We start from the raw sequence: 13,885 nt of genomic DNA on the forward strand, positions 1-13,885 counted from the left end.
AACTATCCATTAGCTTAGCGCGTTTAAAAATATATTTTGTCTTGATTTTTCTAAAGCTGCATACCCTCAGGAAGGAAAGCCACCGGTTTATAGCGTACAGAAAAGGGGCACTTTCCAAGTTTTGGGTTTATAATGCCCAACCTGAGGATGCAGAGTCGCAAACACACAAAAATGCTACTGTATACGACTGAACAAGTAACAAAAGATACATCGCTATAGCTAGTGCACCCCTGAAAGAGAGGTATTGAGGAAGCGGTTCATAAAAAAAAAAAAAAAAGAAAAAAGAAGGGACTAATACATTTTCCTTTACACTTAAAATGGTACATAAACAATACAGGAATACTGTATTTCATAACATAAGAATTGACAGTCCATCCAGAGAAGAAGAGCCCTGCTTTTCTCTCCTTAGGATGGGAAGGAGGGGAGCAGAGCTTTCCGTTGGCTGGTTTTTGGGTGAGGACTTCGAGGCCATCACCGATTCTCATTCAACCGAAGCAACCATGATATCATGGGCGCCTGGGAGGATCTGAAATGCAGAAGATCATTTCTTTTATCGCTGGATGCTTGGTCCAAAACAACGTATACAAAACCAGCGGCTTATGCGGACGGCCCCGTCTTACACGGATCAACACATCAAGTCCTGGTTCGCCGTGTTGTTACTAAAAAGTCAACATCTACATTATGAAATTATAAAATCCAGGAAGTGTATGTAACTCCACCGTAAGTATCTTTCTCGTGGAAGAGCAGAATTTCCCACACAGCATTATGCAGGTAAACGGATAGACCAGGGGTCGGGAACCTTTTTGGCTAAGAGAGCCATGAAGGCCAGATATTTAAAAATGTGTATCTGTGAGAGCCATATACATTTTTTTAAACATTGAATGCAATAAAATGTGTGCATTTTTATGTAAGACCAACAGTTTTAGATATAATGGGCTCTAATTACGTAGACCAGGCACACTACCCCACGCCAAGGGGGTGTGGCCAGCACACTTTCGTGAGCAGCGCAGTGTCTAATAATAAATCAAATACTTGCTGCCATTAATACAACTTCTGCTGCTGCATGGTTTTGCACCGTACTCCGTATATTTCATTCTTTTGGCCATCTTTGCCAGAAGGCTTGGTTCTGCAGCTTTAGCTAGGTGACTATTTGACTAAAGGAGGAAAGTTTATATTTACATGTTGACATCTCAATGACCGAGGTAGACTACCGCATTACCCAGTAATAATCGAGTTTTGGTGTTTGACCTGGAAAATATCATCAGGAAAGATGGATATGGTTGACCGTATTGCAGTAGAAAAGAGATGGACGGATTAAAATGCATAAGAAAGTTGTTGATTATTTTTCTGTGATGTTTACTTTAAAATGTTAGCAAAAATACATTTTTATTGTGGTAAGAAACGCTTGAGAGCCAGATACAGTCATCAAAAGAGCCCTACCTGGCTCCCGAGCCATAGGTTCCCTACCTCTGGGATAGATGCATGGTACAAATGAAGAGCTTGCAACCAAAAGGCGCTAAATCCATTTTGACTGATTTCGAGAAAATCAATGATTTTTAAGTACGCACATATCAATCTATTTGGTCATCAAGTCTATATTGCAAATGAAAGAGCTATCAATATAGGTCATAAAAATGCATGCTATAAAAATCCTGCACACACCATGTATTTTATATATTTTTTTAAATTACATTTTTTTTTTCGGATTTAGCGCCTTTTGGCTGAAAATTTGAAGTCACCTTTAACTTCTTCAATGGCATTGTTGTAAAAGAATGTAAGGTGCTTTAATGTGCTATGCTAATACAATAACTACAACACAGAAGCCATTCTCAACATACAATACAAAATAATTATTATGAATGAAATGAATAAAAATGTTACTAAAAGCAGTGCTCATATTTGACTGCACCATGAAGGTGACAGTGACAAAAATCATCTCATTCCAAACTCTTTACATTGTATGTTTTTTAGTACAAGTAAAATAATGTTTCTCATGAAAGTTGGAGGTGTCAAGGTAGAGACATGCCTTTTATGGCGTAAAAAAAAAACTTCCATGTTACAGAATACTGTAAAAACACAATTTGTGTTCTCCTGAATTGCATAACATACTGTAACTATCATACGTGTACTTCATGTACACAAACAAAACAGGATGCGCACTGATACTGGCTTTCTGTATGTGCAGTGCCAATTGTATTCTTCTCTCTGATTGGTCAGATTATCAATAGATGGGAAACTTGGGCCAATCAGAATAAAGAATAAAGAAATTGATTTAGCTCCTTTTGGTTGAAATCTGAAATGGAAATAGCGCCTTTTGGTTGAAAGCATACATTTCATATCACTTTTTTTCATATTTTTTAAAATGATTTCAAGACCAAAATATGTGATTTGGATACACATGACAGAGGTCTATTAAACTCATGAAAAACATGCAACTTAGTGAAAATTGGATTTAGCGCCTTTTGGTTGCAAGCTCTTCACATATAGCACAAATGTCTTAACATCAATATAAAAAAAATGAAGATTCTGACTAGCATAATGTTGTAATACTATTTTCATAATATTAATTCGCTACCAAAGACAAATTTATACGTCTTTTACGTTTTTTTTTGTGCGAGAGTCACAGATGATGACGCAACTGCACAATAGAAGAGATCATGTTTGGTGCGTTGTAGCACGCAGGAGGCTACGCATTGAAGGGACATTTTAACACATAAACAATGCAGTTCCGATGCATGTCCATCCATGTATCTATTTCCTATGCTGCTTATACTCACTGGCGTCGAGCTGGAGCCTACCCTGGACTGGTGGCCAGCCAATCACAGGGCACATACAGACAAACAACCATTCACACTCACATTCATACCTACGGACAATTAATCTAGCATGCGTTACTATGTCATTACTGTCACCAACAGCTCAAATTAAAATGTATTCAAATGTTCAAAATAGAGGCTGAAGTCTTATGATGCAAGACTGTGTGGGATGAGTGGGAGGAGGACTTGTCTTTACCATGAGTCTGGCTCGTTGCGTTGCTCGTTCTCTTCCTGAGTGACCCCTCTTCTAGATTGACATTCTTCCTCTGGGGACCGGCACAGAAACATCAGAAAAAATCTCCCGTTAAATGATTTGTTCATTGGCGTCACACATTTCCAAAATACAGGTGATTATGGACACAATTTGAATTTGCAGAGACTAAGATACTGGGCTGGACTTGAGGTTCGTTAGAAAGGGACTACTTCATCTTTGCAGAATTGTTGCAATTTAACAACATTGGACGGTTTTCCAGCACAAAGCGCCTTTTTAGGGTCATGCCACGCCATCTCAATTGGATTCAGGTTAGGACCTTGTTTTTCTTCAGCTATTTTTAGAGGTGGACTTGCTGGCGTGTTTTGGTTTTCAGTCGGAGGTCACCTACAAATGGCCAGATATTCTCCTTCCGGGGTTTTTGGCAGACACTCGGAATTCATGGCTCCTGCTTCCAGGTCCCGAAGCAGCCAAACAGCCACGGACCATCACACTACCGCCACCATATTTTACTGTTGGTATAATGCGGCGTTGCTTTTAATGTCAGATGTCAAGATTTTGTTTCATCAGACCACATAGTACTTTTTCTCAAAGGTCTTAGGGATCATCAATGTCTCATTTTGTTATTTTGGTCTTGGAACTCTGGTCATTAACACTGACCTTAAGCGATCTTAAGCGGTCTTTCAATGTTGTTGTGGGGTCTTTTTTGACCTCTTGGTTGGCGGGTCACTCCGCGGAAGTTTCACCACCGTTCAATGTTTTGAATGTGGATAATGGATTGTGATATAATGGCTCTCACTGAGGTTTGCTGGAGTCCCAAAGTTTTAGAAATACCTTGATATAACCTTTTTTCCGAACTCAGGTGTGTTACACCAGATATGTTTTAAATCATCTTTTTTTTACAAAGGGCCGTGTAGGTTAGGGTTTTTTTTCTTCTCCCTTAATAAAAAGTTTCATTCAAAAACTGAATATTCTAATTTATTTGCTGATCCGAAGTATTCAAATGTGACAAACGTGCAAAAAAATAAAAATAAAGAAAAAATCAACTTGGTCGGTGGAAAAAGATGACATGAATTTCTTACCGCAGGAGTTCCCTTCAACATCGTCAAGGAGATTGGCTGTGGAATTAGCGGTCCCCAATCTGGTAAGCGCCTTAATTAAGAAAAGTTAATACTGCAAGATTATGTACGTGACCGTCAAATGTTGACATTAAACAGGAAGTCAGAAACCTTGACATGAGACTTACCGCCATAATAAAGCAGTGGATTACACCAGATGAATAAATTCATTTCCTTTTACGTGTCAACTTTACTGATCACGTTTGAGAAATAAAGTAAGGATACGAATGGTGCTTTAGAAGTGCTCTCCTTTTGGACTTTCTTCTTTTTGTCTTTTCTGAGAAGGTTTTGGCAATTTCAAACAGCTTCCTTCTTGTGGCTGAAACAAAAAAAAAAAACACAATTTATTGTGAGCATCTGAAAAGGAATGAAAGGACTACTACGCACATATGGAATCTTTCAATTCCGAAACAGAATACGTACATTTGCCCATATGTTTGAGTTTGTCTCTGAAGAGTGCGTCGTCTGACACGGCCTCCCAAGAAGATGCAGATAACGGTTCCCCTGCACAAAGACAACAACACCGACACATTGTACTGATACGGGATGTACTCTCGACAGATATACAGCCACGCGTTTACATAACGCTCATCATGGGAATGAACGCCATATCAAATCTGGGCACTAGATTATTGGTTTTGGTTGTCAAACTGTTATCCATCAAGGTTGCATACGGAGAAGATGAAGCACTAGGGCAATTTCTTTATCTAATACATCAGGGGTCTCAAACTCAATTCACTTGGGGGCCACTGGAGCTCGGGTCTGAGTGAGACTGGGCCGCATCAGGTTTTCAAAAAAAAAAAATAAAACACATTTATTAAAAACAATTTTTTTTTAAAAACTTCACTTTGGTTCCAATTTTCTACAATAAAAGCTCTGATAAAACATTCCACTGTTCTCAAATATCTTACTTTTTATTTTTCTACACAAAATAAGATGAAAAATAAATAAACAAATCAAGAATAAAGAAAATCAATCAGTAATAAATATAATAAATATAACAAAACACGACTATAGTCACATTTATACTCTTTTTATTTACAACATATTGCGCAACTGCAGGGTCTCGAGACACATGCTAACTCGCAAACTAGAGCGCTAGCCACCTAAACGGTAGCCTTCGAGTTATTTCCTTTCAACTTAAATAGCCAAAAACTTACCACTTCCACACGGAGAGGGAGGATAACTATTAACAGTTATTTAACCTTTAACATGAACATGAATCAAACGTAATAATTTTTTCTGGGTACATGATACCATACGGCATCCATATCAAACTTGCGCGGGCCACATTTGGCCCGCGGGCTGCGTGTTTGAGACCCCTGTAATACATCATCATTCATAAAACAATATAATAATATAAATATAAATATATATAAATATAATATAAATATAAAGATAAATATAAATAATATAAATAAAATTATAAATAAATAATATAATAATAAGAGAAATATCAATAAAGACAATAAAGAGAGTAGATCTCTGCTTTTAGCGAGAGTTACGTCGTGAATGACAAAAACAACACAACAAGAAGCCTGTAAAAAATGTCTGCTTTGGACGCAGAGCTGCTCCATCCGTAAATAATCAGATCATTGTGTCGTTATATTTGATAAATGGACATTTTGCATAACGGTTGTGGTTTAAAGTCAAATTTTCAGTGTCTATTGTTTTTTCTAAGTGTTGAGTTAGATTTGAATGGAAGACTTCATACTAACGCCTATGCCTCACTGTTGCCCCCTGCAGAGCAGAGAAAGTACTGCATTTACAAGAACAAAATATTACAAGTTTATTCTTGTGAAAATGCAGACTATTTTTTTTCTGTTGTTTCCAATTATTCAAACTTTTTTTTGTAGATGTTCTTCTCGTAATTATGATTTAATTCCCAAAATATTTTGGAATTATTCTCGTAACTAAATCTAATTTTCCAAAAATTACAACTTTATTCGTTTTTCTTTCACTTAACATCTTTTTTTATGCTAAGAAAACCATGGTATTTTTCCTCACCATATTACATTATTCTCATACTTGGCTTTACAGTAGACAGTGTACAGCCTGGGAAGCAGTAGAGATGTACTACATAGCTGGCAACAAGTGATGGAACCTCCACAGTGAAAATGTCTTGGAATTGAGCAGAGAGGCTCTTCCACTCCTCCATGATGACACTAATGGATTTGTAAATCTATACATGTGTGGGATTTCTTCTTACCTGCGCAGTTCTCCACGCTCGATGAACCCAGCTTTGATTTTTTGGATTCATACTTCAAGCGATCTAAATGCAGAGATCAAAGTTAATATGCCGGTACATATTTAGCTATAAATATATATATATATACCTAAATGCACACACAATATACTACATGTTTACAACTAGTTTACCCCCTGGGGAGCTCTGTACGCATCTTAAGACGTTTACGTACTGAAGATCTGGTCAAGGTCAACATAAGGTGAGAGACTGGACGAATGGACGCATAAAAATAAGATGGATGTAAAAGTGCGTCACGACTAAATGACCATTAGAGAACGCGGGTCCCAGGTTGAGAACCCCTGGCCTATGAAGCCTTTAGCGTAGTGGTGGCTCTGCAGCCCCAAATAGGGCATGCTCAACTCTGGGTCCACAAGTCCAAAAACTGCTTTTTAAATGTCTTGCGTCTGATACTCGGCAATGCAGGAATTAGCAAAAAAAAAACGAAAATGGTTAATTCCACATTAGACCCGTTTTTACGAACCCGCCCCACACTGTGTTTCAAACTCATACCTCTCTCTAAGGCAACAAGGAAGTCCTCATACCTCTCTCTAAGGCAACAAGGAAGTCCTCATACCTCTCTCTAAGGCAACAAGGAAGTCCTCATACCTCTCTCTAAGGCAACAAGGAAGTCCTCATACCTCTCTCTAAGGCAACAAGGAAGTCCTCATACCTCTCTCTAAGGCAACAAGGAAGTCCGCATACCTCTCTCTAAGGCAACAAGGAAGTCCTCATACCTCTCTCTAAGGCAACAAGGAAGTCCTCATACCTCTCTCTAAGGCAACAAGGAAGTCCTCATACCTCTCTCTAAGGCAACAAGGAAGTCCGCATACCTCTCTCTAAGGCAACAAGGAAGTCCTCATACCTCTCTCTAAGGCAACAAGGAAGTCCGCATACCTCTCTCTAAGGCAACAAGGAAGTCCTCATACCTCTCTCTAAGGCAACAAGGAAGTCCTCATACCTCTCTCTAAGGCAACAAGGAAGTCCTCATACCTCTCTCTAAGGCAACAAGGAAGTCCTCATACCTCTCTCTAAGGCAACAAGGAAGTCCTCATACCTCTCTCTAAGGCAACAAGGAAGTCCCGATTTCGCTGCAGCTCTCTCATGAACTCCTCGTTTTGGAGGAAAAGGGCGATGCGCTCGTCTTCCAGATACTGCTTCAGCTTCTTGTCTTGCTCTGTAGCACCTGGACCACCGGGGGTGCTTGCAGCTCCACATCGAGCGGTTGACCGGGCTGTCCAGTGGTCCATTGAAGAGCCTGAAGATGAGGATGACGAAGCAGGTTGGGGGAGATGGCCTTGAGTGCTCTGCGATGGACAACAGGATAAACGGTTACAATCAAAATAATACCGCATCCTTTAAGCGCATGTCAACACTTTGATCAGTTTTAGTTTGCCGGGGCTGCGTAACTAAAAAACTCCTTTAGGTGTGGGCGATATGATACGGACCTTAGCATGTTTCACAAAATGTATCGCAATATAATGATATAATAGTTTTGTATAAAAACCTCCAAACCTTAACCCGTTTTAGTAAATTACAGTTTGAGACAAGTGTAAGCATATTTATTGATTTATTGGTAACAAAGTGTAATACAGCAAGTGTATTTAGCGTCTACCAAACTAAGTGTTTAGTATTTTTGGCTGATGTGCTCGCTGACTCGGACTCGCACTTCATGAGAGACTCGTCGTACACAACTCTTGCGTTTGTGCTTGACATGGGAGAATTAATTTGTCATGTTTGCCATCACCATTGCTTTGCAAACTTTGCATATTATTATGATGCATATTATTATAATGACATTAATTAGCTATATTTGAGAACCCTACTTTTTAGTAACTTGTAATTGATTTGTAATCCTTTATTATTTCCACAAGTCTTACAACTGTTGTGGAAACCAGATGAGTCTTTAAATATGATGTATTGTTTTTTTTTACCTTTATAATTTCTAATTGTTGTGGCAGGATCCTCAGGAAATCATCTGGCAGATTCCCAAGCAAAGGAGGGTTCCAGTTTCGGAAACCTCTGACCTCCTTATGACCTGAAGGCGGCTGGGCTTCAAATCTGTGAGGGAGGCAAAGTAAAAAATAAAAATAAAAAAAAACACATTACAACAACATTTGGGTAATAATATTGAGTAACATGTTATTGAAGGAAAAGAAGCTGTGCTCTGCAGCAATGAGGTTGCCATATTTCTCATGCTAGCATTTTATGACAATAACCCAATAAAATATTTATTCATCATGTAATTGAAGCTGTTTACTTTGAAATATAATTCTAATGCCAATTAACACCAAAACTGTAGCAACAGTAGAGTGATAGCTAGCTCTACCAAGAACACATATCCTTTAAGATGCAGCATCTTCCTCCATTCAAATGTCTTCATGTAAACAATAAAAAAAGCCCAATGGAGCGAGGGAGCGATGTTGGAACTGCCTAGCCTAGCCTAGCCTAGCCTAGCCTAGCCTAGCCTAGCCTAGCCTAGCCAAGGGGTGCGCTCACCGAGTCCAATTCTTCCTCCTTACCTTGGCGGGGGCGCTGGTGTGGCTTCTGGAAATTTTCTGTCATAAATGTGCATATCGTATGTGGGCGGGGAGTAGATAGGAGGCGGTTCCTCATCCGAACTGTCTGGTTCAAGAGTCCTCTCCAGGATCTGCGGGTAAATGACCGTAAACCAGTATTACCATTCAAATCTTCGTTTAGACTTGTTGAGTTATTTAAATTGCTTTTTGTTGCAAACTACTTGCAAGTTAATGATGATGATGACCGCAGACCAGGGGTCTCAAACACGCGGCCCGCAGGACACTAGTTTGAGGCCCCCGCCTTGATATGAAAGTTTAATGTTAGTTTGATATGGATGCTGTATGGTATCATGTACCCAGAAAAAATGATTACGTTTGATTCATGTTCATGTTAAAGGTTAAATAACTGTTAATAGTTATCCTCCCTCTCAGTGTGGAAGTGGTAAGTATTTGGCTATTTAAGTTGAAAGGAAATAACTCGAAGGCTACCGTGTAGGTGGCTAGCTCTCTAGTTTGCGAGTTAGCATGTGTCTCAAGACCCTGCAGTTGCGCAATATGTTGTAAATAAATAGAGTATAAATGTGACTATAGTCGTGTTTTGTCATGTCTACAGGGCTCTAATAATATGGATGCTGTATGGTATCATGTACCCAAAAAAAATGATTACGTTTGATTCATGTTCATGTTAAAGGTTAAATAACTGTTAATAGTTATCCTCCCTATCCGTGTGGAAGTGGTAAGTTTTTGCCTATTTAAGTTGAAAGGAAATAACTTGAAGGCTACCGTTTAGGTCGCTAGCTCTCTAGTTTGCGAGTTAGCATGTGTCTCAAGACCCTGCAGTTGCGCAATATGTTGTAAATAAAAAGAGTATAAATGTGACTATAGTCGTGTTTTGTCATGTCTACAGGGCTCTAATAATATGGATGCTGTATGGTATCTACCCAGAAAAAATGATTACGTTTGATTCATGTTCATGTTAAAGGTTAAATAACTGTTAATAGTTATCCTCCCTCTCAGTGTGGAAGTGGTAAGTTTTTGGCTATTTAAGTTTAAAGGAAATAACTTGGAGGCTACCGTTTAGGTGGCTAGCTCTCTAGTTTGCGAGTTAGCATGTGTCAAGACCCTGCAGTTGCGCAATATGTTGTAAATAAAAAGAGTATAAATGTGACTATAGTCGTGTTTTGTCATGTCTACAGGGCTCTAATGATTTGTTCATTTTAATCTATAAAAATAATTTGTCTACCCACCAACTTTATGTGGTTTCTTAAGTTTTTATTATTTGCTGTTTATTATTATATTTATTTATTACTGTGACTGATTTTCTTTATTCTTGATTTGTTTATTTTTCATCTTATTTTGTGCAGAAAAATAAAAATTAAGATATTTGAGAACAGTGGAATGTTTTATCAGAGCTTTTATTGTAGAAAATCGGAACCAAAGCACTGAAAAAGTTTGTATATTTTTCTGTTTTTAATAAATGCGTTTTTTATTTTATTTTGGAAAACCTGATGCGGCCCAGCCTCGCCCAGACCCTAGCTCCAGTGGCCCCCGGGTAAACTGAGTTTGAGACCCCTGCCTTAGACGCTTTCCACTGACCTCTGGCGGGATGCTGTCATCAGAGTCAGAGCTGTCGTTTGAAACCTGTCCATCAATGGTCATCTGCAGAAGCTGATCAATCGTCGCATCCACGGCTCCGTTGTTGGAACGCAGGACACACTCGATGACTTCATAGTCCATCGATGGAAACATGGTCTTGAAGTCCTCCATTGCCTGGTTGAACTCCAAGCGGCGGACCTGCCGGTTGGGTCTGCTGTTGTTGAGCTCACCCTGCCCGTCGCCGCCGCCGCCGCCGCTTCTGGACCCTCCATTGCTACTGCTGCGCTTGAACAGGCTGGTCATCCTCCAGTTCTGGCCAACCTACAGCTAGGATGGCCGCTACGTGTTGTTCCCAACACAGTACGTCCTCTCTTCCAGCCGCCCCAATTTATGCCCCTTTATAAGATAGCCATTAGGTAGCCCTTTATGGCTCTTTACATGTTGTTGTTGAAAACTACAGCCACTTTTACAGGTTATGACAACCTACAACGGGAGAAAAAAGGAAGAAAAAGTATTATATTCAGTATTATATTCAGTATTATATTATATAGGGTATTTTATTCATTTACAAAGACTTTATTGACGGGTTTGGCTTTGTTCACAATTAGTCGGGTATACTGGTCATGAGCGAGGCAGAAAGCAGTTAGCGTGTTTTTGGCTAACTTTGAAAATCGAAACTGCAATTTTGCCACGTTTTGTCAGCTTATTAAATATTATATTATTAATAATAAGCTGTAATAGCTATAAGCTATAATAGTAAGCTATAATAAGCTATAATAATACACAAAAGAGTCCTACATTCTCAATAGATTTTTTTAATCAGTCGCACGTCTATGATGTCATCAGCGGCTTCTAATTTTTGTAATTATTTTTTGGCTTATAACAATTACATTCATTCATTCATTTTCTACCGCTTTTCCTCACGAGGGTCGCGGGGGGTGCTGGAGCCTATCCCAGCTGTCTTCGGGCGAGAGGCGGGGTACACCCTGGACTGGTCGCCAGCCAATCACAGGGCACATATAGACAAACAACCATTCACACTCACATTCATACCTATGGACAATTTGGAGTCACCAATTAACCTAGCATGTTTTTGGAATGTGGGAGGAAACTGGAGTACCCGGAGAAAACCCACGCATGCACGGGGAGAACATGCAAACTCCACACAGAGATGGCCGAGGGTGGGAATTGAACCCTGGTCTCCTAGCTGTGAGGTCTGCGCGCTAACCACTCAACCGCCGTGCCGCCCCTTTTCAAATCAATGAATGCTAAAATCTTATTACTGTCAATTCCAAAAGATTTGAGAGCATCTGAATATAAGCTGCCCTCACCAGGTGGGAATTGAACCCTGGTCTCCTAGCTGTGAGGTCTGCACACTAACCCCCAGACCACCGTGCCGCACTATAACAATTACAGATGTATGGAAATGGAAGGGATCAATGATCATTTAAGGTTCCCAAAGACACCATCTTCCTTTTTTGGCATATGTTGGTTCTTGAATTAAATCGTTTCTCACCTTATTTTACCAAATGTTGGCACTCCATTTTGACTTACGGTTTGGAGGTGAGAAACACTATTGAATTCAAAGAAACTTGTGTCAAAAGAAAAAGAAAAAAATGTCACTTTGACTTCAATTTACAGGAACACACGTTTGGTTGGTAACCAATAACGTCAAATTGTAACATAGGAACAATACTCCTTACCGTACACAACAGTGGTCTCTCCAGTCGACTCCTGTTAGAATCCGTGACAATATTTCAATAGTCTTCATAGTCATTTCTTTAGATTGCTTTGTACAAACATCACAAAGCATGTCACAGTTATGTCACATGGGTATTAAAGAAGTCATCATAATGGCCACCATAACTTCTATCAAGGGTCTCAAAGACACTCGCTTTTAGCATCAAAATTGTCATACTCTTTGATGAATAAACATTATGTAATATATCTAATAATATATCCCACTGGCGACAAATCTAGAGACTTTTTATGCTGTTATTTGAGATTTTGGAAATCGCACGTCGTTCTTATGCCAGGATTTGACGTGCAGTTCTCTGTTGGAGCGCAAGGGGGCGCTGTTTCCCGGAGCGTCAACTCAAGTGTGCAACCACAACCTTACGTCCTTGTTGTGAACTAACAATGGCAATAAAAGAGAGCTGGAATTGACAGATTGTGTTACAACAGTCACCTTTAATGCGAATGTTGATTTGAAAAGTGGAAGACGAGGCTTTCGGGACAGCCGATAGCTACTTTTATGCCTGAGGCATCAGAAATTTGGAATCTTGAGGATGCGAATCAGTGTATACGCAAACGACTCGACGATGAGTAGACAGCAAGTAGTTTACTTGTCTGGGTCAAGCACGTTTTAATCTAAATTAACGCTGAGTCATTATTTTATTTAAAATATGGAAGTAGATATTGTGTTGTTTGCATTTGACGCTCGCTCGACCCTCCCTTGCCTGTGTGGCAGCATCAACCCGCTGCTAACCAGTACGCACCGTCAAATCTCGACTCACAAACAACAATCACACTCCTTTTGGTGAATGTGTAACTTTTAACAATAGAATCCGTTTTTAATGGTAAAATATGACGACTCCGCTGATGCTAGCGACCGCAGCTAACGGACGTTTGTGTGTGTGATGCTGCTGACAAATTGACCCTTAAGGCCTCGGCCCCGTTATATCAAATCAAATAAACTACGAGTCGAAATACAGTGGGAAGGACGCTGGTACTCACCGGCTGAAAAGATACAAGCATCCGCAGTGGAGATGGTTCACATTAGAGCAGACATCGTGGACAGTTTCGTGAAGTATAACTGTCCCTTCGCGCTGTTAGCACCAAGCTACCTAAGCTAGCAACCGGATGTGTCACGTTAGCCTGTTGAGCGTTCATACACTAAGCCCAAAATAATAATTAAAAATTTCTAATTGAAATTATACCTTTTAAAAGTAGCCTTTCACAGCATTAAAAATGGTTAATTCACAGAAACACACACACATTTTAAGTATAATCGTAGACCCACACCTAATTTACGTAATTTACGTCATAAAATTAGGGAAATATTTCCAAGAAAATGAGCCACATTGTGATCTGTGACTCAACTGTATATTAACATATTAACACCAAAATTAAACTAACACCAAAACTGTAATAATAAAGTGTTATTTTACTGGCGTGCTTTTATTTTGATGTCCTGACTCTCCGTGCTACAGGATGTTAGCCGATGTTGCCCGAGTATTCCCGAATATCGATACCTTGTAGTATCAGTATCGATTCTAACGTCATAACATCGATATATATGATTTTTTAATATTCACAATATGTCTGATTTTTGGTGTAATTTTTATAGATTAATGGCAATAACTCAAAAGTCAATAATT

General features: G+C 39.3%; 1 protein-coding gene across 2 annotated transcripts; it reads right to left on the reverse strand.

Annotated features, from left to right (window-relative positions):
• Nucleotides 1-250: 250 nt before the first annotated feature.
• On the reverse strand, nucleotides 251-13,403 carry cuedc1b (CUE domain containing 1b). 2 transcript variants are annotated; one of them, XM_058080496.1, is made up of 12 exons: nucleotides 13,242-13,375; nucleotides 12,209-12,239; nucleotides 10,506-10,988; nucleotides 8,913-9,040; nucleotides 8,325-8,451; nucleotides 7,448-7,697; nucleotides 6,355-6,417; nucleotides 4,569-4,649; nucleotides 4,371-4,464; nucleotides 4,110-4,168; nucleotides 3,013-3,082; nucleotides 251-526 (listed from the first exon to the last, which is right to left on the reverse strand). In XM_058080496.1, coding segments are annotated over exons 3-12 (1,176 nt in total). In that variant the 5' UTR covers nucleotides 10,809-10,988; nucleotides 12,209-12,239; nucleotides 13,242-13,375; the 3' UTR covers nucleotides 251-525. The 2 variants fall into 2 exon arrangements, with proteins under 2 accessions (XP_057936479.1, XP_057936478.1); XM_058080495.1 differs by lacking the exon at nucleotides 12,209-12,239 and having other exon boundaries at nucleotides 13,242-13,403.
• Nucleotides 13,404-13,885: the final 482 nt, after the last annotated feature.

The sequence above is a fragment of the Doryrhamphus excisus genome, chromosome 8, assembly GCF_030265055.1.
Source record: "Doryrhamphus excisus isolate RoL2022-K1 chromosome 8, RoL_Dexc_1.0, whole genome shotgun sequence".
Taxonomy (NCBI): domain Eukaryota; kingdom Metazoa; phylum Chordata; class Actinopteri; order Syngnathiformes; family Syngnathidae; genus Doryrhamphus; species Doryrhamphus excisus.

Excerpts from the sequence above, each read along its gene's own strand:
- cuedc1b (XM_058080495.1), bottom strand. The coding sequence starts at position 10,808 with ATGACCAGCCTGTTCAAGCGCAGCAGTAGCAATGGAGGGTCCAGAAGC. Across the intron at positions 9,041-10,505 it reads ATGACAGCATCCCGCCAGAG|ATCCTGGAGAGGACTCTTGA; the intron begins GTCAGTGGAAAG and ends ATTTACCCGCAG. Across the intron at positions 7,698-8,324 it reads AACAATTAGAAATTATAAAG|AGCACTCAAGGCCATCTCCC; the intron begins GTAAAAAAAAAC and ends TGTCCATCGCAG.